The sequence below is a fragment of the Scardinius erythrophthalmus genome (genome assembly GCF_964197995.2).
Source record: "Scardinius erythrophthalmus genome assembly, chromosome: 4".
Classification (NCBI taxonomy): domain Eukaryota; kingdom Metazoa; phylum Chordata; class Actinopteri; order Cypriniformes; family Leuciscidae; genus Scardinius; species Scardinius erythrophthalmus.
In genome coordinates, this window is record NC_138224.1 from 8,849,851 (window position 1) to 8,876,020 (window position 26,170).

Genomic DNA, 26,170 nt, shown 5'->3' on the forward strand with positions numbered 1-26,170 from the left:
AATACGGGACGTCCCGGCTGATTCGGGACAGTTGGCAACCCTAGTTCCTAGAGAGACCGCTGGAAGCATAGTTTACAAGTTCAAAGTTAAAGGAACAGTGGTTACACTACCTGGATGGGGCAGAAAAAGGAAGCTATCAACAGCTGCATCCAGATTTCTGAGAAGGCAGGTTCAGGAAAACCCTCGAGGATCTGCAAAAGACCTGCAGCAAGACTTGGTGGCAACAGGCACTGAGGTTTCAGCTTGCACAGTAAGGCGCGTACTAAACGCAGATGGTTTCCATACCAGAACTCCAAGACTCCCCAAAAGCACAAGAAAAGTCGGCTCCAATTTGCTCAAAACCATATAAACAAGCCACAGAAGTTTTGGGATTCTGTTCTGTGAAGCGATGAAACAAAACTGGAACTTTTTCAGCACTATGGATCAGTGGGATGTCTGGAGGAAGAAGAATGAAGCATATGCTGAAAAGAACACTCTGTCTACAGTTAAGCATGGTGGAGGTTTGGTGATGCTCTGCGGCTGATTTACATCCTCTGGCACTGGAAACCTGCAGTGTGGGGAAGGCAAGATGGATTCGTTTTTGTACTATATATTAGGAGAAAATGTCATGCCATGATTTAGGAAGCTGAAGCTTAGACGTCATTGGCCCTTCCAACAGGACAATGATCCCAAGTATACCTCAAATTCCACCAAGGCTTGGTTGCAAAAGAAGTCCTGGAAGATTTTACAGTGGCCATCACAGTCACCCGACTTGAACCCCGTCGAAAATCTCTGGTGGGATTTAAAGAAGGTGATTGCACCATGCAAACCCAATAATATTACTGAATTGGAGTCCATTGCTCATGAGGAACAGGGTCAGATTTCTCAGAAATGCTCCCAGAAGCTGGTGTCTGGTCATACATCTTGTTTACACAGCAAAAGGGTGTTTTACTAAGTACTAAAGATGCTTGCCATGATGGGGCTGAATAATTTTGAGACTGCAGAAGTCATTAAAAGTTGTATTTTCAGTTGAATTTGGGGAAACCATTTGAAACATTTGTGCTGAGCTATTTCAACTATTTTTATTTGATTTGTTCATTGCAAACAGCTGAAAGTCAGTAAATTTTGTCAATAAACCTGATTTGCAATGGGAGTTGAATAATTTTTATTACATCTATAAAACTGTACACTTGATATATAAAAAATAATATTTGATAAATTATTAAGATCATATTTGTATGGAAGAAAAATGTGCCAAGTTTTATACTTGTATTTTATTTTTAATATAAACCAACTAGAATATTAAAACCTTGTAAGAATGTGAAAACAGATTGGGAAATAATAAGAACCATAATGTTTTAGTCATTGCGTGGTTATGTATGTCACATATGTAAACAAGAAGAAAGTCTGGTATTTTTGAGAAATCGTACAGCATGAATGCAGTGGTAGTTGTTTTAATTCGAACAACTTAGCATATAGCAACTAGTGAGTGATATTTTTATTAAAGTCAGAAAGAAATTGAAAATGTGACAGTCTGTTCTTCCCTGACTTATAATCATTCAAACATAGTTCCCTTACGAGAACGTTCTCTCGTACTGCGTTGAAAACGCTGTGGGAAAAGTCCTTTTCTCGAGAATATTGAAGCCTTTATTTTAAAACGCATTGCTGCAGCACATGCGAGAGCTAGAAGCTCGCGTGAGCGTGCTGATTGGCTTGTGCAAAGCAACTGCACGAACCAATGGCGGAACAGCAGAGGAGCGCGAGCCAATCGGGGCGCTTGGCACTCTGCCAGAGTCAAGCGCGCGAAACTGCACGTGACAGAAGAGTATAAATACACAGAGAATCCGCCATTTGACAGATTTTATCTCCTTCAGCTTTCGACTCACCTTGTCGCTGATTCTCTCCAGAGTGAAGCCGCTCGTCGTCGAACAGCCTTCCAGCGGAACTGCTTCGCATCTCGGCGTCTGCCAAGCTGAGCGTTTCCCTGTGGCATCCGGCGAGTATCCTTTTTTCTAACTCAAAAGAGCATTCTAAGAGAGCAAATCGCTGTTTTCACAGCGCGCGGCGTTGTTTCAAATGCCGCTCACCGTGTGTGACTCATGCGGGGTCTCCCTGCACGCCTCTGACACACACTCTCGGTGTGTTGCCTGCCTCGGCCCTGAGCACGCCGAGGCAGCGCTCACTAAAGGCGGCTGCCTCCACTGTGACGGAATGCCTGTTGCCACGCTCCGTGCCAGATCTTCCGCCGCCTCGCTGAGTGTTCCCGCCCACCTTCCATCTCCGGCGCCCCGTGAGCCCCGTAGGAAGAAGCGGCGCGACCAGAGGCCTCCTGAACGGCCACCAGAGGATGCTCACGACCAGACATATACTGGCGCAAATTCGCCCAGGCGACTGGTTTTTCTCAGTAGATCTGAAAGACGCTTACTTTCACATTCAAGTGAATCCCCACCACAGGCCATTCTTGAGATTCGCCTTCGAGGGGCAGACATACCAGTACACGGTTCTACCGTTTGGACTGGCTCTGGCACCTCGTACATTCACGAAGTGCATGGATGCAGCTCTCTCCCCCCTGACAGCGGGGAATGCGCATTCTAAACTACCTCGACGACTGGCTCATTCTGACTCAGTCAGAGGCGGAGTCACATACTCACAAAGCCTGGCTCCTCAGCCATCTAGAATGTCTAGGGCTCAGGGTGAACTTTTCAAAGAGTATTCTGTCACCCAGCCAACGTATCATGTTCCTGGGGACAGTATTCGACTCCGTTCTTATGAGAGCATGGCCCTCCCCGGCCCGTGTATGGAGCGAAATATGTGCCATAATTTAACAAACAAATCCAGCATTTTGCAAACAAACTCAATCCACGTCGCAAAGGAAAACTCGACTCGCAAACAAACTCGATCCGCTTTGCAAAGGAAATCTCGACTCGCAAACAAACAGAAAGCAATGTGCAAGCACAAAGGTCACAAATGCGTGCAGGCAGATTTTCTCACAAATGCGTCCAGGCAGATTTTCTCACAAATGTGTCCAGGCAGATTTTCTCACAAATGCGTCCAGGCAGATTTTCTCACAAATGCGTCCTGGCAGATTTTCTCACAAATGCGTCCAGGCAGATTTTCTCACAAATGCAGTTGAGCAACTTCCTCCTCTAAAACAGTAGATGGCGCTAAACTATAGGCTAATTTAGTGCTAGTCTCCCAGGAGAAGCTCTGATTTGAAACTTGCCTTTGCCTACAGCTGAGGAAAATGACCGGTGAACGGGTGTGTTTCTGTCTTATTTGATCTATAATTAACCTTTTTGAGGTTTTCTCTTGCCAAACGTTTATTGCATATCTAGACAGAAATCCACATTAGCACCATAAATTAGTGATTATGTCTACACTTGAACGAATCTATTTCTTTCGTTCTCCATAAATGAATGAGAACATTTCATTTAATTGAGCGGCGGGTTTCATTTGTGTGTCCAAAATAATAATTTGGGCACTGCATAGGCTACGTCACAGGCAAGATAAGAAACAATTGTATATTGTTTTTTTTTTTTTTTTTTTTTTTTGCATTAATTATTTTATTACATTAATTGTTAAGCTGACTGAATTCCAACAAGGCTAAATAAATAAATAAGTGGGAGCCTCCTTTCAATTAAATTAAATGTTCTCATTAATTTATGGAGAACGAAAGAAATAGATTCATTCAAGTGTAGACATAATAACTAATTTAGTCCGATGCAGAAAAAAATGACAAAAAGCAACAAGATGGCAGAGCTTTCAGCTTATAGATTCCCCGATCCTAGAGAGTGAAGTGCTACTAAGTGCTAATGTGGATTTCTGTCTAGATATGCAATAAACGTTTGGCAAGAGAAAACCTCAAAAAGGTTAATTATAGATCAAATAAGACAGAAACACACCCGTTCACCGGTCATTTTCCTCAGCTGTAGGCAAAGGCAAGTTTCAAATCAGAGCTTCTCCTGGGAGACTAGCGCTAAATTAGCCTATAGTTTAGCGCCATCTACTGTTTTAGAAGAGGAAGTTGCTCAACTGCATTTGTGAGAAAATCTGCCTGCACACATTTGTGAGAAAATCTGCCTGGACGCATTTGTGAGAAAATCTGCCTGGACACATTTGTGAGAAAATCTGCCTGCACGCATTTGTGAGAAAATCTGCCTGCACGCATTTGTGAGAAAATCTGCCTGCACGCATTTGTGAGAAAATCTGCCTGCACGCATTTGTGAGAAAATCTGCCTGGACACATTTGTGAGAAAATCTGCCTGGACGCATTTGTGAGAAAATCTGCCTGGACGCATTTGTGAGAAAATCTGCCTGGACACATTTGTGAGAAAATCTGCCTGCACGCATTTGTGAGAAAATCTGCCTGGACACATTTGTGAGAAAATCTGCCTGCACGCATTTGTGAGAAAATCTGCCTGCACGCATTTGTGAGAAAATCTGCCTGCACGCATTTGTGAGAAAATCTGCCTGCACGCATTTGTGACCTTTGTGCTTGCACATTGGTTTCTTTTTGTTTGCGAGTCGAGATTTCCTTTGCAAAGCGGATCGAGTTTGTTTGCGAGTCGAGTTTTCCTTTGCGAAGTAGATTGAGTTTGTTTGCAAAATGCTGGATTTGTTTGTTAAATTATGGCACATATTTCGCTCCATACCCGTGCTCTATCGATTCAGCGGCTCGCCGCATCGTTCACGGAGGGCTCTCATGCACCCCTCAGAACGTTTCAGAGGATCCTTGGCCTTATGGCCTCAGCATCATCAGTACTCCAACTAGGCCTACTGCGCATGCGTCCTCTTCAGCTATGGCTAGCACCTCGGGTGCCACCCCACGCCTGGCACTCAGGCCGATTGATTATCAAGGTGGATCAGCGCTGTGTTCAAGCCCTGGCCCCTTGGACGAACGCCAGCTGGTTTCAGCAGGGCGTGAGTATGGGGGTGGTCTCCAAGAGGAGGGTGATTTCAACAGACGCTTCCAACTTAGGTTGGGGAGCCCTGTACGAGGGCAGGCCTGCCTCCGGCCTCTGGTTGAGCTCGGAGAAACGCCTACACATCAACTGCCTCGAAATGAGGGCAGTTTTTCTGGCCCTGAAAACCTTCCTCCCATACCTGGCTGGACACCACGTATTGGTCCGGACGGACAACATGTCAGTGGTATCTTACATAAATCGCCAGGGCGGCCTCAGGTCCCGCAACCTGCTTGCCATAGCCACACAGCTACTGTTATGGGCTCACACCAATCTGCGCTCGCTCAGGGCAGCTCACGTGCCGGGCACGTTGAACACAGGAGCAGACATGCTCTCTCGGGGCAGGGTTCCCCCAGAGGAATGGTCTCTCCACCCTCAGACGATTCTCCTACTTTGGGAGGTCTTCGGGAAGGCGGAAGTAGATCTCTTCGCCTCAGAAGACAATCGTCACTGCCCAATCTTCTTTTCAAAGAGCAGGGATCCCACGACTGGCCCAGCCTTCCCCTCTATGCTTTTCCTCCGGTCTCGATGCTCCCTCAGGTCATCGAACGGATCAGAGACACGAAATGCGCAGTGCTCCTGATAGCTCCTCTATGGCGAACCCAGTCTTGGTTCCCGGAGCTGATACGGCTGTCTGTGACAGACCCTTGGCCAATCCCAGTGAGGCGCGACCTCCTGGCTCAGGCCAGCAGGACTATATGGCATCCCCGTCCCGATTTGTGGGCCCTACACGCTCGGCCACTCAACGGGTACCCCAGGACCTCCCAGAGGGCGTCCTGAACACGATCAGGGAAGCTAGAGCTCCGTCTACCAGACGCCTCTACCACCATAAATGGTCAGTGTTTTCCAGCTGGTGTTTAGCTCGAAACCTCGACCCACACACTTGTGAAATTCCAAGAGTGCTATCCTTTCTCCAGGAGATGCTGGATGCGGGTCGCTCCCCCTCCACTCTCAAGGTATACGTAGCAGCCATTGCTGCACAGCATGTATTGGAAGCCGGAGCCTCCTTAGGAAAATGCGACCTTATAGTTCGCTTCCTTAAGGGCGCTAGAAGGCTTAACCCGCCTCGGCCGCCATCTGTCCCAGCATGGGACCTTTCTTTGGTTCTGCGGGCTCTTAAGGGACCTCCCTTTGAACCACTTCGGTCAGCCGACCTGAAACCTCTCTCCCTGAAAACCGCCCTGCTGTTGGCACTGGCGTCAGTCAAGAGAGTAAGTGACTTACAGGCGCTCTCTACTAGCGCTTCCTGTCTGGAATTCGGCCCCAATGACTCTAAGGTCATCCTTAGGCCAAGACATGGATATATTCCTAAGGTGCTCTCAACTCCGTTCAGAGCCCAGGTTATTTCTCTGTCAGCTCTTCCCATCGCAGAAGAGTTCAGTGATGTTCTCACACTCTGCCCTGTCAGGGCTTTGAGGATTTATTTAGAGCGTTCAGCCTCTTTCAGACAGTCTGAACAGCTTTTTGTTTGCTTCGGGGGCCGAACCAAAGGTCTTCCTGTCACGAAGCTCACGCTGTCCAGGTGGATAGTGGATGCCATTGCTCTGGCCTACACCTCACTGGGCCTTACATGTCCCATAGGTGTTAGAGCTCACTCCACGAGAGGCGTTGCCTCCTCGTGGGCCTGGTCAAGTGGTGTTCCTATCGAAGACATTTGTGCGGCGGCCGGATGGTCCGTCCCGTCCACATTTGTGAGATTTTACAACCTGGAAGTTCCTGCTCTGCAGGCACGAGTTCTCTCTATCTAAGCTCTGGCTCTGCGGACCCAGGCTAGTTTTGACATTTCCTTCTGTCAAATTTGTGCGATGACCGGCTAGTCTGTTTCGTCCACATTTGTGAAACGTTACAACCCAAAAGTCCCTGCTCCGCAGGTACAAATTCTCTCTAGCTAGGCCCTGGCTCTATGGATCGACACTAGTTACGAAAATGCCTATGTAGGACCTTATGCGGCGGCCGGCTGGTCCGTTCCGTCCGCACCTTAAACCTCTATGGTACCTGCCTTATAGGCATGAGTAAGTCTCTATCTAACGTATGCGGCGGCCGGCTGGTCCGTTCCGTCCGCATCTTAAACCTCTATGGTACCTGCCTTATAGGCATGAGTAGTCTCTATCTAACGCTGGCTCTGTGGACCCAGACTAGTTTTTGACTCAGACACTGGTTGTCATCTCGAGTTGTGGGATTCTTAAGACTGGCCCTTGGCCCAGCTTTATCTGTTTGGATATCTAAGGGCCCGAAGATTCGGTCTCTTTATCCTAGGCTATTCTGTACTTCCTGGAGCTCTCGGTGAGTCAGATTGGCCAAAGACGACAAGCACGGCGTTTTAAATAGTGTTCCCACAGCGTTTTCAACGCAGTACGAGAGAACGTTCTCGTAAGGGAACGTACTTGGTTACTTACGTAACCTCGGTTCCCTTAGAGATAAGGGAACGAGTACTGCGTTGCCTTGCCGTGCTATTGTCTCTTATGGCAGGTGTCTTTTCGCTTCAGTCGATTTAAACCTGTCAAATGGCGGATTCTCTGTGTATTTATACTCTTCTGTCACGTGCAGTTTCGCGCGCTTGACTCTGGCAGAGTGCCAAGCGCCCCGATTGGCTCGCGCTCCTCTGCTGTTCCGCCATTGGTTCGTGCAGTTGCTTTGCACAAGCCAATCAGCACGCTCACGCGAGCTTCTAGCTCTCGCATGTGCTGCAGCAATGCGTTTTAAAATAAAGGCTTCAATATTCTCGAGAAAAGGACTTTTCCCACAGCGTTTTCAACGCAGTACTCGTTCCCTTATCTCTAAGGGAACCGAGGTTACGTAAGTAACCAAGTACGTTCAACTGCATGATCCTACAACCTCATGTCTACAACCTATATGTGACTATTATGCCTAGATCACACATAATTCATGCAATTGTTATAACTATTGAATGGTTGACAAAGTGTTTATTGTTTTCAACTAGTATGATCATCAATTCCTAATTCAGAAGATGACTTAAATGAAATCTGTGTAAAATGTATTGTATTAGGCTATTATAATAGGAATCATGTCTAAACTTCACTCTTCTTTTAGAGTGGGTATTTAAGAGACCACAGATAACGTGTGATTTATGGAGAGTTTAATATTTAATAACCCTGCATAAGAAACGATAGAAGGGTTAAAATTGATGATTGATGGTTCGTTCAGGTCAGGTCAAGTGCACATAGAAACTTAGAATTTCATCATTTCACTCCTAAAACTCATTCTTTTCCTCACTTTCTTTCTTTCTGAATGTGTGTGCATGTGTTCATATGTTAGATATTAGTTCGTTTTATGTGTTATCAAACAGGGTTGTTTTACACATTAAAATCGTGGCCACAAGAAAAAAAAAAGTAGTTTCCTCAACAGTAGAATAGAAAATACTCAAAATTTTGGTGAAATGAGGACACTTTTAGAAATGTTATATTAAGGTGAGGTACTTTACAATGCAGTTTACCTGAACAGATGACTCCAGCATCTTCAGTATGATCACAGTTGCTTTTACCCCATCCTGATGACCCACAGTTCTTCAGTGTAGACTCTGATTCAGCACACGAGACATAACTCATCCAGATTGGTTCTGATCCTGGTCCAAAATGAGCATCACCCAGAGCATCTACAGGTTCTCCACAGTCCAGCTCTCTACACACCACTGCAGCATCAGCCAAATCCCAGTCATCTCCACACACTGTTCCCCACTGACCTCTATGAAGAACCTCCACTCTACCAGCACAGCGACTGTGACCACCAACCAACCGCACATTCACACTGACTGTATATTAAATAAAGAAGTGAACAGATGGAGAGATAATAATAATAAACAATCAGAAAAAGAGTTAAAAGAATCACACAAAGAGAGAGAGAAAAAAATGTTTCATACAGAGTGTCAAAAGATTTGACATAGATTTTATAAAAGTAAAAGAAATCCACTCTGACCTGCACAAACCAGTCCAACATCACGGTCATGTGAACAGTTGTGTTGGTGTGATTGTGATGTTGGACAGAGGTGAATCTGAGACTCATTTCCTCTGCACTGAATCTCTTGTGTCCACATCTGAGCGTCTCCTTTTCCAAAAGCGTCTTCTCCCAGCACCTGTACAGGAGCCCCACAGTCCAGCTCTCTACACACAACCTCTGCATCCTGCTGGTCAAAGGCAGCGTCACACACTGAAACCCACGACTGATCATCAAGTATCTCTAACCTCCCAGAGCAGCGAGAACCTCCAACCAGACGGACTCCTGAAGGAATCCAGATCATTTTAATTATTTTTTGGGAAGAAAAAAAAAAAAACCTTGTTGTACACTTGCATAAAAATCTCTTATAGATTCCTATATCATATTTTATATATAAGAGAAACACCACACCAAAAAAAAACTAAAATCTAAAATTTTAAAAAGTGATTTATATTTATTTATTAGCATACATAAGTAAGATACAGAGAAACAACAGAATGTGTTTAAACAGTTGTGATTTGAGGTCAGTAAGATTTAGTTTGAAAAAAAAAAATTGAGCAAGATGCATTAATTTAGAATGTTACAAAATATTTCTGTTACAAATAAAATGCTTTAAACTCCTTTAAAAAACCCACAATTCATTAAGCAGCACAACCATTTTCAACTGTGCGCACCAAATCTATGTGAAACTGAAGTCAAGTCAAGTCAGGTCAACTTTATTTATATAGCGCTTTTCACAATACAGATTGTATCAAAGCAGCTTCACAGTATTAAATAAAATAGTACATCAGTGTTTGTTTCTGGTGTAAAACATCCACGTTTGGTAATGCAGATCAATAGCACTGGTGAATCGATTAATCAATTTAAGCATCCCCAACTGAGAAAGCCAAAGGCAACAGTGGCAAGGAACCGAAAAACTCCATTAGGTGACCTAATGAAGAAAAAAAAAACCTTGGGAGAACCCAGGCTGAAGACAGGTAATGTCTGCTAAAAATTACATTTTAAAATATGTTAAAATAGAAACGTTATTTTAAACTGTAAAAAAAAAAAAAAAAAAAAAAATAGTAGTTTTTGCTGGGCATAAGAAGCTTCTTAAAAAAAAAAATCTTACTAACCCCAAACTTTTGAATGTGGTGTAAAAAAAAGCAGGTCTAGCTTTTTTAGTGATGTAACATTATGGTGCAGAATGGAGCAGTTTACCTGAACAAATGACTCCAGCATCATTAGTGTGATCACAGTTGCTTTTACCCCATCCTGATGACCCACAGTTCTTCAGTGTAGACTCTGATCCAGTACACATGACAAGATTCATCCAGATTGGTCCTGATCCTGGTCCAAAATGAGCATCACCCAGAGCATCTACAGGTTCTCCACAGTCCAGCTCTCTACACACCACTGCAGCATCAGGCATATCCCAGAAAATATCACACACTGTTCCCCACTGACCTCTATGAAGAACCTCCACTCTACCAGCACAGCGACTATGACCGTCAACCAGCCTCACATTCACACTTTTCTTTTGTGCAACAGAAAAATGACAGACTGGGAGAGAGAAAGAATGAATTAAATGAACAACTACTTAGCACAAAATATACATAATATGTGCCAGTTAGACAGCAAGTCAGATGCAGTATCGTATTGCATATAAATGTTTGAATTGAGATCATTTCATCCTCAACTGAAAGTATAAACCTACGAGCGGTGATGAGTTTGATTAGAAACATCAGAGTCCTTATCATCATCTTCTGCTGGACGCACACCATTTCATCAGCTCAGAGAACGCAGCACAAGTTTCTTTTCTGTTCCTCAAACACACTGAAGAAACTGGGTACTATCAGCCCCCTAAAGAGGAGAGCCCTAAAACTTTCCAATCAGGTTCATCATTACCTTATTAGACAGAACATAGGAAATCATCAAACAACTTCAGTGACAAATCAGAGGAGGCATTTCTGATTTACACCATATACATCAAAAGCTCGTCAGCGCTGAACAGAACTCCTCCTCCATATCGAGACACTTCAGTGAGGATGCACACACACACACACACACACACACACACACACACACACACACACACACCTGCCAGAGGCAAAAAATAGTAACACATCATTTGGGAGACTTTGAAGATTTCAGAGAGAGGAAGCAGCCCATGTTATATACAGCATCAGAACCAAACACCTGCTGATTCAGACACTGATAACTGCTCAATTCAAACATCATAATATGCACAGAAATATATTTATATTGAACATATTTTATAAATGTATATTTTAAATTGACAGGATATAAATTATATATTAATAACAACAAAACAACATATTTGTCATAAATTAAAGCTAAATTTGCAACCCTGTACCCATTCTAACATATTATTATTTAGTTTTATCAAATTTAATGTTCATTGTTCATTAATGTTAATTTAATGTTCAAAAACCCAGAAATCGGTTGTAAATAAAAAGGTTTCATTGACTTTATAAACTACAGAGAATTTAGCAGCCTTTGGGCAACAGGCATGTGCATTGATTGTGGCAAAGCGTTACTCAACCACAAGATGGCAGAAAAACACTTGCTATTCTAAACACAGGCAGAAGTAATCCAGGGGAGTCCAATCCTGTTCCTGATGATCAACCTACAGTACAGGTCAAAAGTTTGGAAACATTACTATATTTAATGTTTTTGAAAGAAGTTTCTTCTGCTTATCAAGCCTGCATTTATTTGATCAAAAATACAGAAAAAAATGTAATATTGTGATATATTATTACAATTTAAAATAATTGGTTTTCAATTTATTATACTTTAAATTATCATTTATTTCTGTGATGCAAAGCTGAATTTTCAGGATCATTACTCCAGTCTATCACATGATCCTTTAGAAATCATTCTAATATGATGATTCATCATCAAAGTTGGAAACAGTTCTGCTGCTTAATAATTTTTCATAACCTGTGATACTTTTAGGATACTTTGATTAATAAAAAAATAAAATAAAAAAAGCACATTTTTTAAAAATAGAAATCTTTTGTAACAATATACACTACTGCTCAGTAATTTGGGGTCAGTAATTTTTTTCTTTCTTTTTTTGAAATTAATCAATACTTTTATTCAGCAAGGATGTGTTAAATTGATAAAAAGTGATTTATAAGAAGTAAGATTTATATTATTAGAAAATATTTTTTTATTTTGAATAAATGCAACTTTTTAACCTTTTATTCATCAAATATATTAGGCTGCAGAACTGTTTCCAACACTCATAATAAATCAGAATATTAGAATGATTTCTAAAGGATCATGTGATAGACTGGATGTCACATGTGACTCTGAAGACTGGAGTAATGATGCTGAAAATTCAGCTTTGCATCACAGGAATAAATCATTTTTTAAAGTATATTCAAATAGAAAACTATTATTTTAAGTTGTAATAATATTTCACAATATTACTGTTTTTTTTTCTCTGTATTTTTGATCAAATAAACGCAGCCTTGATAAGCATTTCAAAAATATAAAAAAATCGTAATGTTTCCAAACTTTTGACCTGTACTGTTCCCATCCAATCCTGATTCAACACACCTGTCTGTAATTATCACGTGTTCCTGAAGATCCTAATTAGCTGGTACAGTTGTGTTCTCCAGGAACAGATTTGGCATCCTTGCTGTAATGTGTTACTCTTCAGATAGAGTGCAGCAAAACATTCATGAAATGAGCTGATAAACGTCTTGTCAGGAGAGGGTCTCAATGTTGAACGCTCACTGGGACAGAAAATGTTCCGTTCTTTCTTATAATAAAAATTCTGAATGATTATTTGGGCAAACTGACATTTTATTGTGGTAAAATGTTTTGGTAAAAAGTCTGATTAAACAAATTAAGCTCTATGGAAGTCAGCAACAACATAGTGCTTCATAATAGATTCAGCGCTGGGTGTTGAGAGATTGTAAGTTCTATTAACAACCATTAAAGTGACAAATCGCTGATTTATCAACAATAAATTAACAAGAGACATTTTAAATACCTTCGTAATGACAATATATGACACTTCAGTTGGTATGAGTTACCGCTGACATGTTTAGAACTGTATACGCAAGACAGTTCATCCTGGTCACTGCTCTCAGAAGAATACAATCCAGGTTGTTGCAAACACCACCTCTCCTGCGTGTGTGAGAAGAAGAATTCAGAGGCTATTACACTCTTTCAAGTTCACTTTACTGTTCTCTTACACTATTTACGGTTCAATACAGAACTTCAACAGAGGCTCCATCTTCATTCCTAACCTCTAGACCAGTTCAAGTTTTAACCAACATCTGTCCACAGTAAGGGCTCAATATTCAGAGAAATCCATCTCAAATAAGATCAGACGTCCACAGATGCAATCTCTGCAGAGGTTACATCAGCAGATCAAGTTCCAGAGGATCTTAGACCCTGTTTCTCCATGACATTCCAGAGTTTGTGGAGGTTGGACTGAGTGATAAGGTCGTCTGGTTTGAGCTGCAGCGCACGGAGGTAGTTGCTCTCAGCTTCCTTCAGCTTCCCATTAAGATGGAGGATGGCCCCGAGATTCATCAGAGCTGCTGGATGCTGGGAGAACGAGAAAAGCCGGCACAAAAAGAGAGAATCATGGATGGATTATAGAATGTGGTTCTAGAATTAGGTAAGAAAAAAAACTTAAAATTCTAAAAGAGCAAATGCAACAAATATAAAGGAAGATTTCAGAAAATGTGTAGTTTGTAATTAATGCATATTGAACAGGGTTTTTCCTGGCGCAAAATGAGGCGGAGGTGGTAAAATCCTAATAATGTATTTTAATAATAACAAATGTTAATAATGTTAATGTGAAATGTTAAATAATTAAATGTTATTTTTCATAGATCATCATATAGCCTAATGTGTTTTTCGGCATTATTTTTGTGGGTGGGGCCTGTACCCCTAGGGGGGTCCGGGGGCATGCCCCCCCGGAAGAAATTTTTGTATATTTTAAAGATAAATTCATTAATCTGGTGCACTTTGAGTCACCCAAATCCACTGTTAAAAATAAAAAAATCCACCCGCAAACCGCCCATATTCTTTGATTTAGATATCTGCATCTGATCACCACATTATAATTATTCAAATTTTCAGTGTTAAGCATGATAATATGGCTACATATCACACTGAAGTTGGCTAATTATAAATGAACATTTATTTAAAATAAAAGTTCTTCTTTTGGCAAAATTACATTTCCTTAATATCCTTAACAGAGGCTTTACTCCATTCAAACTTAAATTGTCAGTGTTTCATTACATCACTGTTTGAAAACAGAATAATTTTTTGTACCTTTATAAGGTTTTATTTTATTAAATGTTTGCTCCATCTTTCATTTCAAATTCTTAAATTTAATCAATACATTCAATTAAAATAAGGCATTAGGCTGTTTCCAATCAAATTAAATAATTTACATTGGAAAAAGTATAACTTTATTAAATTAGATTATTTTAAATATTTTTGAATATACAAATAAGGAATGTTGAAAAGAATGATACTTTATGAAACTAAAACACCAGTAGGAGGCGGCAGGCGACCGTCTTAATGAGCGAGTCATTGAGTCATTCATTCAAACGATTCGTTCAAAAGGCTGATTCATTACGAATGAGGCAGTTTATGAATAGGTAATTGAATCTTTGACTCAACCGATTCGTTCAAAACGCTGAATCATTCAGTGATGAAACATGGCTGAAGTGTTGCTGTGAGTGTTGCGGTTGTTCTGCTGTGATCTTTGTTTGGAATTATTTTCGCTGCTGAAACAGAACAAAAACAGTCATTGCGTCTAAAATGTAAGTGACTTAATTTTAACTATTTGTTTATTGAACTGTTATGAAATCAGTCTCGGTTTCAATCTTGATGGCATTCAGGAAAACGAAAGTAGAGTGATGCACGTTCATTGCGTTTTACCGTGATGAGAGTTCCGTGTCTTTCAACAAACTCAACACAAAATTATTTATCTGTCATCCACCCTCGATTAATTGGAATGGAATGTTTTTATTACTTATCCGCGCGCAGCAGCAGCACTATACGGTTTGACTGAGAATGGACACATGCGGTAACCGCAAAAGAACCGTCACGGTGGAAAAAGTGTATCTGACCATGACTGTCTGTCCGAGTTTTGTCGAGAGCAGGAGGCGGCACGAAATTTGACGGAGGCGGCCGCCTCATAATTCTCTATGCAGGAAAAACCCTGTTGAAGATTCAATAATTGTGCAAGGTTACTACGAACAAAAATATCTTTAACATCTGACAAACGTCTCGGTTACGTATGTAACCCTCATTCCCTGAGTAGGGAACGGAGATGTTACGTCGTGACGATGAATGGGGTTTCGCTTAGAAAGCCTCTCATCTTCGAGAAATAAAACGAGCCAATGGGAAGCAAATGCCATGGGTCTGCGGAATTTGCATAGCGCAACTCTGCCCCACCTCGTGGGTATATAAGGAAGTACGCTGGCAACATGCAGATATGTTTCTTTGCTGAGGAGCCGAGACTGAACTCAGGCGTTCCAGCGATACAGCGGAAGTGGCAGGGAGACGTAACGTCTCCGTTCCAGGGAACGAGGGTTACATATAACCGAGGTGTTCCCTTTCATGGTCACTACGAGTTACGTTGTGACGACGAATGGGGTTCCCAGTCTAATCACGCCACCTTGGCTGTCTTCCAGTGCCCTGCGTAAGTCTGAGATCCCTGTTGTGAGACTAGCACGGATGAAGGACTCCTACTTAACACAGGAATAGCAAGGTAAACTGGGAAGCATATCTCAGTGGAAATATGCAATTAGTGCGGACACTGGCTCCACTCAGAGATTGTAAAATCTCGCAAACGTGTTGAGTGTCGCCCAGCCTGCAGCTCTGCAGATGTCTGTTAGTGAGGCGCCATGCGCTAGAGCCCAAGAGGAAGCAACACTCCGGGTGGAGTGAGCCTTCACACCAAGGGGGCACGGTCGACCTTGCTGCTGGTAAGCCAAAGCAATGGCGTCCACTATCCAGTGAGAGAAGCTTTGCTTGGAGAGAGCCTTTCCCTTCAGCTTCCCACCATAACAGACAAAGAGCTGGTCTGAGGTCCTGAAACACTGCGTTCTGTCTACGCAAGCACGGAGGGCGCGTACTGGACAGAGCAGTGCCAAGGGAACCTTGGACACGTATCCAGGCCGGTGTCTCAGGATCACATGAGAGTAGGCCGGCCCGAATCCCAGGCACGTTTCGTCAACCGAAAATGCCTGCAGGTCCCCTACCCTCTTGATGGAGGCCAATGCAACCAGGAGCGCTGTCTTCATTGACAGGAACTTAAGCTCCACTGATTGCAGAGGCTTGAAGGGAGCACTGATGTGCGGCAATAGCGGCAACATACACTTTCAGGGTGGAGGGAGACAGCCTTCGCTCCCACCCTTCTTGCGGGAACGAAAGCACGACACTGATCGGGCATTTTCTGGGGTCTTCTCGGCGAGAAGAGTACCAGGTGACGAAGAGGTTCCACCTCAACGCGTAGGCATGTCTCGTGGATGATGCTCTAGGAGAAGTGATGGTAGCCACCTGTTAAACCTGCCTCGTCCCGTCCAGGAGCCACACATGGAGGTTCCAAATATCGGGACGAGGGTGCCATAGGGTGCCCCGTCTCTGAGAAAGGAGGTCCATCCTCAGAGGAATTGGCCAGGGAGGTGCTGTCGCGAGGAGTACAAGTTCGGAGAACCAGGTCCATCTGGGCCAATGAGGCGCAACCTAAATGACCTGCTCCTCGTCCTCCCTGATCTTGCACAGGGTCTGTGTAAGATCAGGGCGAATGAGGCGCAACCAAAATGACCTGCTCCTCATCCTCCCTGATCTTGCACAGGGTCTGTGTAAGATCAGGGCACACATGGCGACCGAGTCGATATCCATACCAAGAAATGAGATCCTCTGCACGGGGCAAAGTTTGCTCTTCTCCCAGTTGACCCGAAGGCCCAAACGAGCTAGGTGCTGGAGCACTTTGTCCCTGTGTTCGCAAACCTGATCTCGAGTGTGAGCTAGGATCAGCCAGTCGTCGAGATAGTTCAGGATGCAAACCCTGTGTTGCCATAGGGGAACAAGGGCTGCCTCGACGACTTTTGTGAAGATGCGAGGAGACAGGGCTAGCCCGAATGGGAAGACCGCGTACTGGTATACCCGCCTATTGAAAGCAAACCGTAGGAACAGTCTGTGTCGAGGAAGAATGGAGACATGAAAGTAGACGTCCTTCAGGTCAAAAATGCATTTGGCCGTGAGCATCTTGAACAGGAGCCTGTGAAGGTCCAGGATTGGTCGTAATTTACCGGTTTTCTTGGGCACAAAGAAGTAGGAGCAGCTAGTCATTATCGCAAAATATTCCCATGTTTCATCTTAGATGATGAAACACGTGGTGTCCGCAAGCAATAAACACACACACACACACACACACACACACACACACCATATGAACAGCGCTGAACACCAAGTCAAACTCAGAACTGTCCAGCTCTGCAGCTTTCTGAGCCATTACTGCTGCCTCTCCCAGACGAGAGAGAGAGAGAGAGAGAGAGAGAGAGCAGGATGGAAATCAACTCAAACACAGCAAGCCAGAAGACCACAGGTTCAACAGTCGAAGATCAGATATGCAGAACAAGCAGCCAAAAACACAGAGACGCTAGAGCAAAGAGTGAGAGTGGATGATGGGGGAGGAGTTGGAGGACATGAGGCAAAAATTAATAATAGGTGTCTTTCACATTTGCAATACTATCAACCACAATTTAAGTGAAACCTATGAGGGTTTTTTTTTTTTTTTTTTTTGTGAATTGACCATTAGTATTGCAGCTGTGAAAGAGACCTACAGCAGCAGCAAACAGACTGGAGCAGTTTGAGCTCAGAAAGACTCTTGACAGGATTTCTGAAGAATACACTTTTAGCTCACAATAAATTATATCAATAACCCATAAAAAGTTTTGAAAGTAACATGCGAGCCAGGACATTTAAGATTAACCACAGGTAAAGTCAAGTCAAATCATCTGTATTAGCGGTTTAAACAGGTTGTTTCACAGAATTACCATAAACAGGAAATGATGATTCAATAATGCAGTAAAGCAGCTCTAAAAAGACAACAGTTCAATGTTGATTTAGTTCGGTTCAATAATTGTGTAAAGTTCATCAATTATGGAGTTCAGTTCTGATGTCATCATCCAGCTCAGTTCAGACCGATATTGTCAGTGCAGTCAGATCAATAATATTGTTGAATATTAAGTGTCCTAAGCAAGCCAAAAGGTGACACTGTCAAGGAACCCAAACTACACTGATGACAGAAATGGAGAAAAAAAAAGTATTGGGAGAAACCAGGCTCAGTCGGGGGAAGAACGAACATGGTGTAGTTATGATTCCAGACTGCACCACAAATCAACCTGTGGATTGATCATTCAGGATATTTTATACAGTTCCTTCTGCTTGAAGTCGAGTACATCTCACTTACACACACACACTCACACACACTTTGAGTTTGAGGACTCTCCATGGACAATGATTTTTATATTGTACAAACTTTACATTCTATCCCCTAACCTTTACAAAAAACATTCAGCAATTTCTATTTTCACAAAAAAACTTGCAAGAAAATCACAATAGAGATGAAATTAAGTCAACCATATTAAAAAAAAAAATCACAACAAAGACAAACAACAGAATAATCAAGATAATGAATCAGATATTCTTAAAAGAGTCTGTTTATTCTTGGCTTTAATTAACATTCTTTATATATTCAGAACAACTCAGGAATCGGGAGTAGAAGAGCATATGATCTCTCAAATAATGAGAAAGATTTTTTTCTCTTCAAAAATGCTGTTAGCTTAACCCTCTGATGGTCCGCGGGGTCTTTTTGACCCGCAAATGACTTTTGCTCAAATTAAAAAAAATGTTCCCTTTGTCCAAATGGTATGAAACCTTCTACGGCTCTTAACACTTTCTAGATCTACAAAAAAAATAATAAAGTGGAATGATATCTGTTTTTATGTTAGCGTGACAAAATTTGTGACACTCGTGGTCTTTGGGGTCTCTGGAGACCCCGCAATCAAAATAGACAAAATTCATCATCAAAATCAGAAACAACACAGAACACATCGACAGAAATGACAGAAATAAAGTGGCACACTTCCACCAATTCAAAAAGCATCCACAATGCTGAATTATTTTGCTCACAAGCGCACACACACACACACACACACATATAGGCCTATAGAGGAATACATTTTTGAGACTATAAAAACTGTTCTCTTATCATTTGTAAAATAAAATCATCCAAAATGCAGTACCACCACAAAAATAAATTGGTGACACTGACACATTGAAAAATGTACACACACACACACACACACACACACACACACACACACACACACACAGGAACATTTGTAAGGCTATAATTTGTCAAATAAAATCATCCAAAATGCAGTACCACCACAAAAATAAATTGGTGATACTGACACATTGAAAATGTAAACACACACACACACACACACACACACACACACACACACACACGCACACACGCACACACGCACACGCATACACACACAGGAACATTTGTAAGGCTATAATGTGTGTGTAAAATCATCCAAAATGCAGTACCACCACAAAAATAAATTGGTGACACTGACACATTGAAAAATGTGCACACACACACACACACACACACACACACACACACACACACACACACACACACACACACACACACACACACACACACACACACACACACGCACACACACACGCACACACACACGCACACACACACGCATACACACACGCATACACACACACACACACACACACACACACACACACACACGCATACACACACAGGAACATTTGTAAGGCTATAGTGTGTCAAATAAAATCATCCAAAATGCAGTACCACCACAAAAATAAATTGGTGACACTGACACATTGAAAAATGCGCGCACACACACACACACACACACACACAGGAACATTTGTAAGGCTATAATGTGTCAAATAAAAAATCATCCAAAATGCAGTACCACCACAAAACTAAATTGGTGACACTGACACATTGAAAAATGTGCACAAACACACACACACACACACACACACACACACACACACACACACACACACACACACACACACACACACACACACACACACACACACACACACACACACACAGGAACATTTGTAAGGCTATAATTTGTCAAATAAAATCATCCAAAATGCAGTACCACCACAAAAATAAATTGGTGATACTGACACATTGAAAACACACACACACACACACACACACACACACACACACACACACACACACACACACACACACACACACACACACACACACACACGCATACACACACAGGAACATTTGTAAGGCTATAATGTGTCAAATAAAATCATCCAAAATGCGGACCCACTACAAATATAAAGTGGTGTGGTGACACTGGCTCATCGACAATGTGTACTCACACACTCTCTCTCTCTTTATCTCTCAGACATACACACACACACACACACACACACACAATTGAGTGTGTCTAGAATCTAGAATTAGATTAAAAATAAATGATTGAAATAAATGATAAAATCTTAAGACTCCAACATTTCTCTTTATAACATTTTGTTCAGGTTTGATTCTAATCATAATGTAACATTATTGAAAAACTGGGGGGTTTTTGGGTACAAAAAATGCTAAACTTTGACAAAAATATTTTATTTTTGTTATAATTGTGATTTTATAATATTTAGATATGAATCCAACTGAATCCAACTTGTGAAAAGATATCTTTCAGGTAGTCTAATAGCAAATAGCATATACTGGAGCTCTATAGCCATCTAGTGGTTAAAATTATTATTTTTTATTTTAAAACTGCATTTTCCAAAAAATGGGCATAAATGTTACATTAAACCATTTAAAATCATCCATGTTATCCCCATGAATGAAAGTTAGAAATCTGGGTCTTTTATAAAGTGAATTTTACATCAAATGCTGTTTTTTTGTAAAAAGGCTATTTAAATATTTATTTATTTATTTATTTATTTATAGAAATTTAAAAAATATCATAAATTCTCCAAAAACTGCACAAATGTTGAGTAAAAACATTAACAAACAGAACAAAATTCCATTTGTAAAAAATAAACCTACTATCTTGTTACAAAATTAAATGTTATTGTCTGGGGTCTCTAGAGACCCCAAAGGACTCGAGTGTAGACATAAAAAAAGACCATCAGAGGGTTAAATATTCAATACACACAATTTGTAATATTTAGTCATCTTTTTTGGGTGAGATATATGTACTTATTGCATTCTTATTAGGACAGTTGTTTTCTATTGGAGTAAATTTACAATTTCACAACAACAACACAGATACTGAATATAATTTATGCAAACACCATATTTCAGGTTATTTATGAATGTTTTCTAACATACAGTACTGTGCAAAAGTACTGTCACAGAGTCCGTCTGTGATTACATGAAGAAACAGAAAAAACTGAGACAGACTAAATCCAGAAGAACTGCAGGAACGTCTCCAAGATGCTTGAAGAAACCTCCTGCAAAGCTACCTGAAAAACTATGCGCAAGTGTACCTGGACAAAAGCCGTTTTAAACGCAAAGGGTCGTTACTCCATATATTGATTTGAATTAGTTAATAGAAGTTAACTCATAAATAAATTCAATTTGTGATTTTATTTTTGAAAGCATTCTCACTTTACAGCATTTTAACACAAGTGCCAGTACTTTTCACAGTACTGTAGCTTTGCAGGAAGGTTCTCTTACGAGAGGGTCTCTCGTACTGCGTAAGTCTTACTCTAGGGGAAAATCTCTTTTCCGCGAGATACTGAATCCAAAAAATGATCCTTAGTTTTGAAATAATGTAAAACGCGTTGCGGCAGCATGCAGACACAGGCGAGACGGCTCGCGTGCCTATTGGCTGCCCTGCGGCAACTGCAGCAGCCTATCGATAAGGCCCTATCGTGACGTCAGCTCCAATGGGGGCGCTTCGCGCCCAATACGTCACGTCCCGCCGAGATGGGCGTGGCCTAGGGCTATAAATATACCTTCGAGAGGCTAGCTCACTGATTTTTCATCTCTTCAGCGGAGCTCACGCATCGTTGGATCCTGAGAGAAGAAGCCACGCCGTTTGAGAAAGCTTTTCAGCGGGACGAGCCACTGCATCTGAAGCCACTGGCCGCGCCGCCTTCAGTCACCGTTCCTGCTACGCTATCCGGCGTTATATCCTTTTCTCTGCTACTGTGTTTTGTGTGTGTGTGTGTGTGTGTGTGTGTGTGTGTGTGTGTGTTCGCCGCCGCAACACACACTCTCATTGCTCTAAAAGAGCCGGGTGTCTTTTTCAAGACGCCCTTTTCCTGGTGAGGATCGCGCAGCTCTCGCGCTCGCTGACGGCGGCTGCCCTCAGCGAGCTAATGCCTATGGTGACTCTGAGGACTCGCCTGGCATCCTTCTCCGAGACTGCACCTCCGCCCGCCGCGGTACCGCGCCGTAAAAAGCGCCGTGCTCAACGGGTCCTGGAACCTCCCCCAACCCGCAAAGCTCGCCGGTTCGCCCGCCTGCTTCACCTGCTTCGCTAGAGTCTCTTCCTGATGGACAGTGGCCGCCGTCTGCCGCCGCTTCCGTCGTGGATATCGACCAAGAGTGGGGGATGATACCTGCTCTCCCTCTGTTCGAGCCGCGCAAACTGCGGCGTTCACAGGGGATGTCAGGAGTGGAAGGTCACGGGGTTAGTTTTTTCTTTACGTTACAAGAAAGCTACCCCCGCCCATTCACGCGTCACTCACCGGCGAAAGGAGAAAAGAGAGTGTTTTAGTCCCGTCGAGGCCGGACTAACCTCCATTTCTCACCCATTTCTCAGTTCCCTCTTAAGTTCAGGCGACTGGAAATATCAATATTGCAGCAAACGAGACTATAATACACACACGCCTGCAAACAAACGCCGAAGCAAAACAAGATGACGCCCTCTCTCATCGCGTGCGTCGCTGGCGAAAGGAGAAAATAGTGTTTTTAGTCCCGCTGAGGCCAGACCAACCTCCATTTCTCACACATTTCTCATTCCCCTCTGAAGTTCAGGTGACTAGAAATGTCAATATTGCAGTAAACGAGCCTGTTGTAATACATGCACGCCTGCAAACAAACGCCGTCACAAGACACGTTGACGCTCTCTTATATGCTCGTGCTAACTGAAAGCTTATGTATTCTCCCCTGTGGCTCAGTGGCAGAATCTTAGGTTATCGCGCCAGAGACCTGTGTTCGAATCCCGTGTCTGCCGGCAGATAAAATTATGGCGTCAATGCTTTCGTTCTGTCAGTTCCCTTTAAAAAGGTGACTGCAGATGTATTTTGCAGCCAACAAGCGCGTTGTACAACCCGCTCGCCTGCACCCAAACACTGTTTCTATGGCAGTCCTCCTAGCCAGTCTAGGGAAACGACGGTGTTCAAGTCCACACAAACCCAGATAAATCCCATAAAGAGTGTATTTTCTGGTATTCCGGCCACGGCCGATGGTGTTATGAGTGTAGTAAAATGCCCACAGCCCAGTGCTCATTCTTACACACAAGCACAGCCCGCCACACGCGGCTCGCACAAATAAAATCGACTCATGTCGATTGTGCATTAGATGTAGTGAATGTGCCCACGACCCAGTGCCCACAAACACTACACATTGCATGTCTCACGGTTTCTGTAAAAACGAAACCAACGCACATACAGTCTGCTCAAGCAGACAGAGTTTTCAGTGTTATGAGTGTGCCCGCTGTCCCGCACCCACATTCACTCAAGATCCGGCCACGGCCGATGGTGTTATGAGTGTAGTAAAAATGCCCACAACCCAGTGTTCATTCCTACACACAAGCACAGCCCGCCAAAATACAGGGCTCGCTCACATAAAATCGACATGTCAATTGTGCATTAGATGTAGTGAATGTGCCCACGACCCAGTGCCCACAAACACTACACACTGCATGTCCCACGGCTTCTGTAAAAATGAAACCAACACACATACAGTCAAGCTCACGCCGACGGTGTTTTCAGTGCAGTAAATGTGCCCGCTGTCCCGCGCCCACATTCACTCACGGACATGACAAGCCCCACGGGGTTCCCCCCGCTCGCTCTCCCTCGGCAACCCGCCGTAAGAGAGTCGAGCGCGGGCAGGCTGCCCGCTGTGATCAGCGCGCCCCCCGCCTCGAACACTACAAGCACGATGTTTGTGTTTCAGCACACTGGAGTGCTCCGGCCGCCCCCATGTTGCGGCCAGAGCCCAGATCTCATTCAACCCCTAGCTATCCATGCAAATGCGTGGCCAAAGCTTCCCGGGGTATCAGAATGGGTGCTGAACATTATAGAAAGAGGCTATTCGCTACAGTTCGCTCGACGTCCCCGCCGTTGCATGGCGCGAATCGAAACCACGGTAGAAAAGGAAGTAGCACATATCTACTTTGTGCCGAAATTGCAAAACTGTTGAGCAAAGGGGCCATAGAGCCTTTATCTCAAGCTCAGAGCGAAGGGGGGCTATACAGCAGATATTTTCTGGTACCGAAAAAAGACAGGGGTCTCAGACCCATTCTAGATCTTAGACAGCTGAACAAAGCGCTTTCAAAACGCCGGTTCAGAATGCTCACGACCAAGAAAATCCTCTCGCAAATTCGCCAGGGGGACTGGTTTGTGTCAATAGATCTGAAGGACGCGTATTTCCAAATACAAATAGCGTCACGTCTAGGGCAGGGGAAAAAATCGATTTGATTTAAAAATCGAGTTGGTACGTCGAATCGATTCATATTTTCAAAAAATTGATTTTTTAGATTTTTTTCCCTCCCCCTCTTCAGTATAGCATACAATACATACATTTTGCATTCGCCAAATCTTCCTTCAGGGTTTCCATAGCACGCTCACTTCACGACATCACGCGAAACGGTCACAACGACGACGGCGCGAGTCAGTGAGTGAGTGAGGGAGAGTGAGCGAGAGTGTGTGTTCGCGAGCGTGTGTGTGCGCGAGAGTGAGTGTGTGTGTGTGTGTGTGTGTGAGTGAGAGAGAGAGAGAGAGAGAGAGAGAGAGAGCGTGAGAGAGAGAGCGTGAGCAATCCAAATACAGTATAAATAATTTGGATGTTTAACAATCTTTGTTCATAGAACACAGAACCATTTTACTCGAGCATCTCGAGAATCTGAGTCCCGAAGTCAATTGGGCGAAAAGTTCACTGTCTCCCAGTCAGAGAATATCTTTTCTGGGCACAGAACTGGACTCACTGTCTATGACAGCTCAACTATCGCCGCAGCGCAGACTGGTTATTCAGCGCATGACGGAATCCTTCCGCCGCGGCGCTATAGTCCCGCTCAAAAAGTTTCAAAGGATGCTGGGTCTCATGGCCGCAGCATCAGCAGTTCTTCAGCTGGGTCTGCTTCACATGCGCCCGCTGCAGCTCTGGCAGGGGCGCAACTACTCAGTGTCAGAAGTGTATGCAGCAACAGTTTTGATCTACGTGTTTAATGAAAAATGTCAAAAAATAAATAAAATAAAAAAACAACGCTGACTTTTTTTCTTTTTCTTTTTGACCAATGCATTACAACGGCACTAACCCAGAGCCGCCAATTAAGCAAAACAAAACAAAAACGAATGGGCTGCCGATGTACGAGTTTAATGGGCCGCTAAGACAAAGACAAAAAAAATAGCCTATTAGATGTATCGCCCCAAAAAGCACGTCGGCCCACTGGGAATCTCCTAGTCTACATGCGTGGACGTCACACTTTAAATCCTACCTGTTGCCTTTGACCATCCACTTATTTAGCTGCTGGCGCATCAATTGACATGCCATCTCCTTTTCCCTCTTTCTTTTTCTATTTTTAGTCCCGACAGCTTTTTTGCTTGCTTTATCCATCTTTTTCGACTCGTACCTGCTCGCTCAGCGCTCACAGCGCCCCCACCTGCTCGCGATATTATCCCCCCCTCTGTCAAAATTATATGATGGAATCTTATGAATATCCTACTCTAGCCTGTTAGTCCTCTAAAAAGTTATATAACATTGAGGAAATGCAGAAATTATTTAGAAACGCACAACAGCAGCTACGTATAGATTAAAATAAATAAATAAATAAAAAACATCGCTTTGGCGCCCCCCTGGTGCTGCGCGCCCCTATGCGCTGCATATACCACTTTTTGCGCCACTGAGCTCTGGCTACAAGCGCGAGTACCGCGCAGAGCGTGGACTTCTGGTCTTTTTCGCCTCAAGGTCGATCTGAAATGCATCTCAGCACTGATACCTTGGA

At 43.1% G+C, this 26,170-nt stretch overlaps 1 protein-coding gene across 1 annotated transcript in view; it reads right to left on the bottom strand.

Annotated features, from left to right (window-relative positions):
* Positions 1-26,170, bottom strand: part of LOC308689061 (scavenger receptor cysteine-rich type 1 protein M130-like) — a gene marked incomplete at both ends in the record, with an annotated part of 63,684 nt that overhangs the window by 23,634 nt on the left and 13,880 nt on the right. Inside the window, 4 exons of the mRNA XM_081362612.1 lie at positions 1,866-1,995; positions 2,163-2,308; positions 8,395-8,709; positions 8,880-9,176. Of these exons, the coding sequence (XP_081218738.1) occupies positions 1,866-1,995; positions 2,163-2,308; positions 8,395-8,709; positions 8,880-9,176 (888 nt within the window). The remainder of the gene's footprint in view (positions 1-1,865; positions 1,996-2,162; positions 2,309-8,394; positions 8,710-8,879; positions 9,177-26,170) is intronic.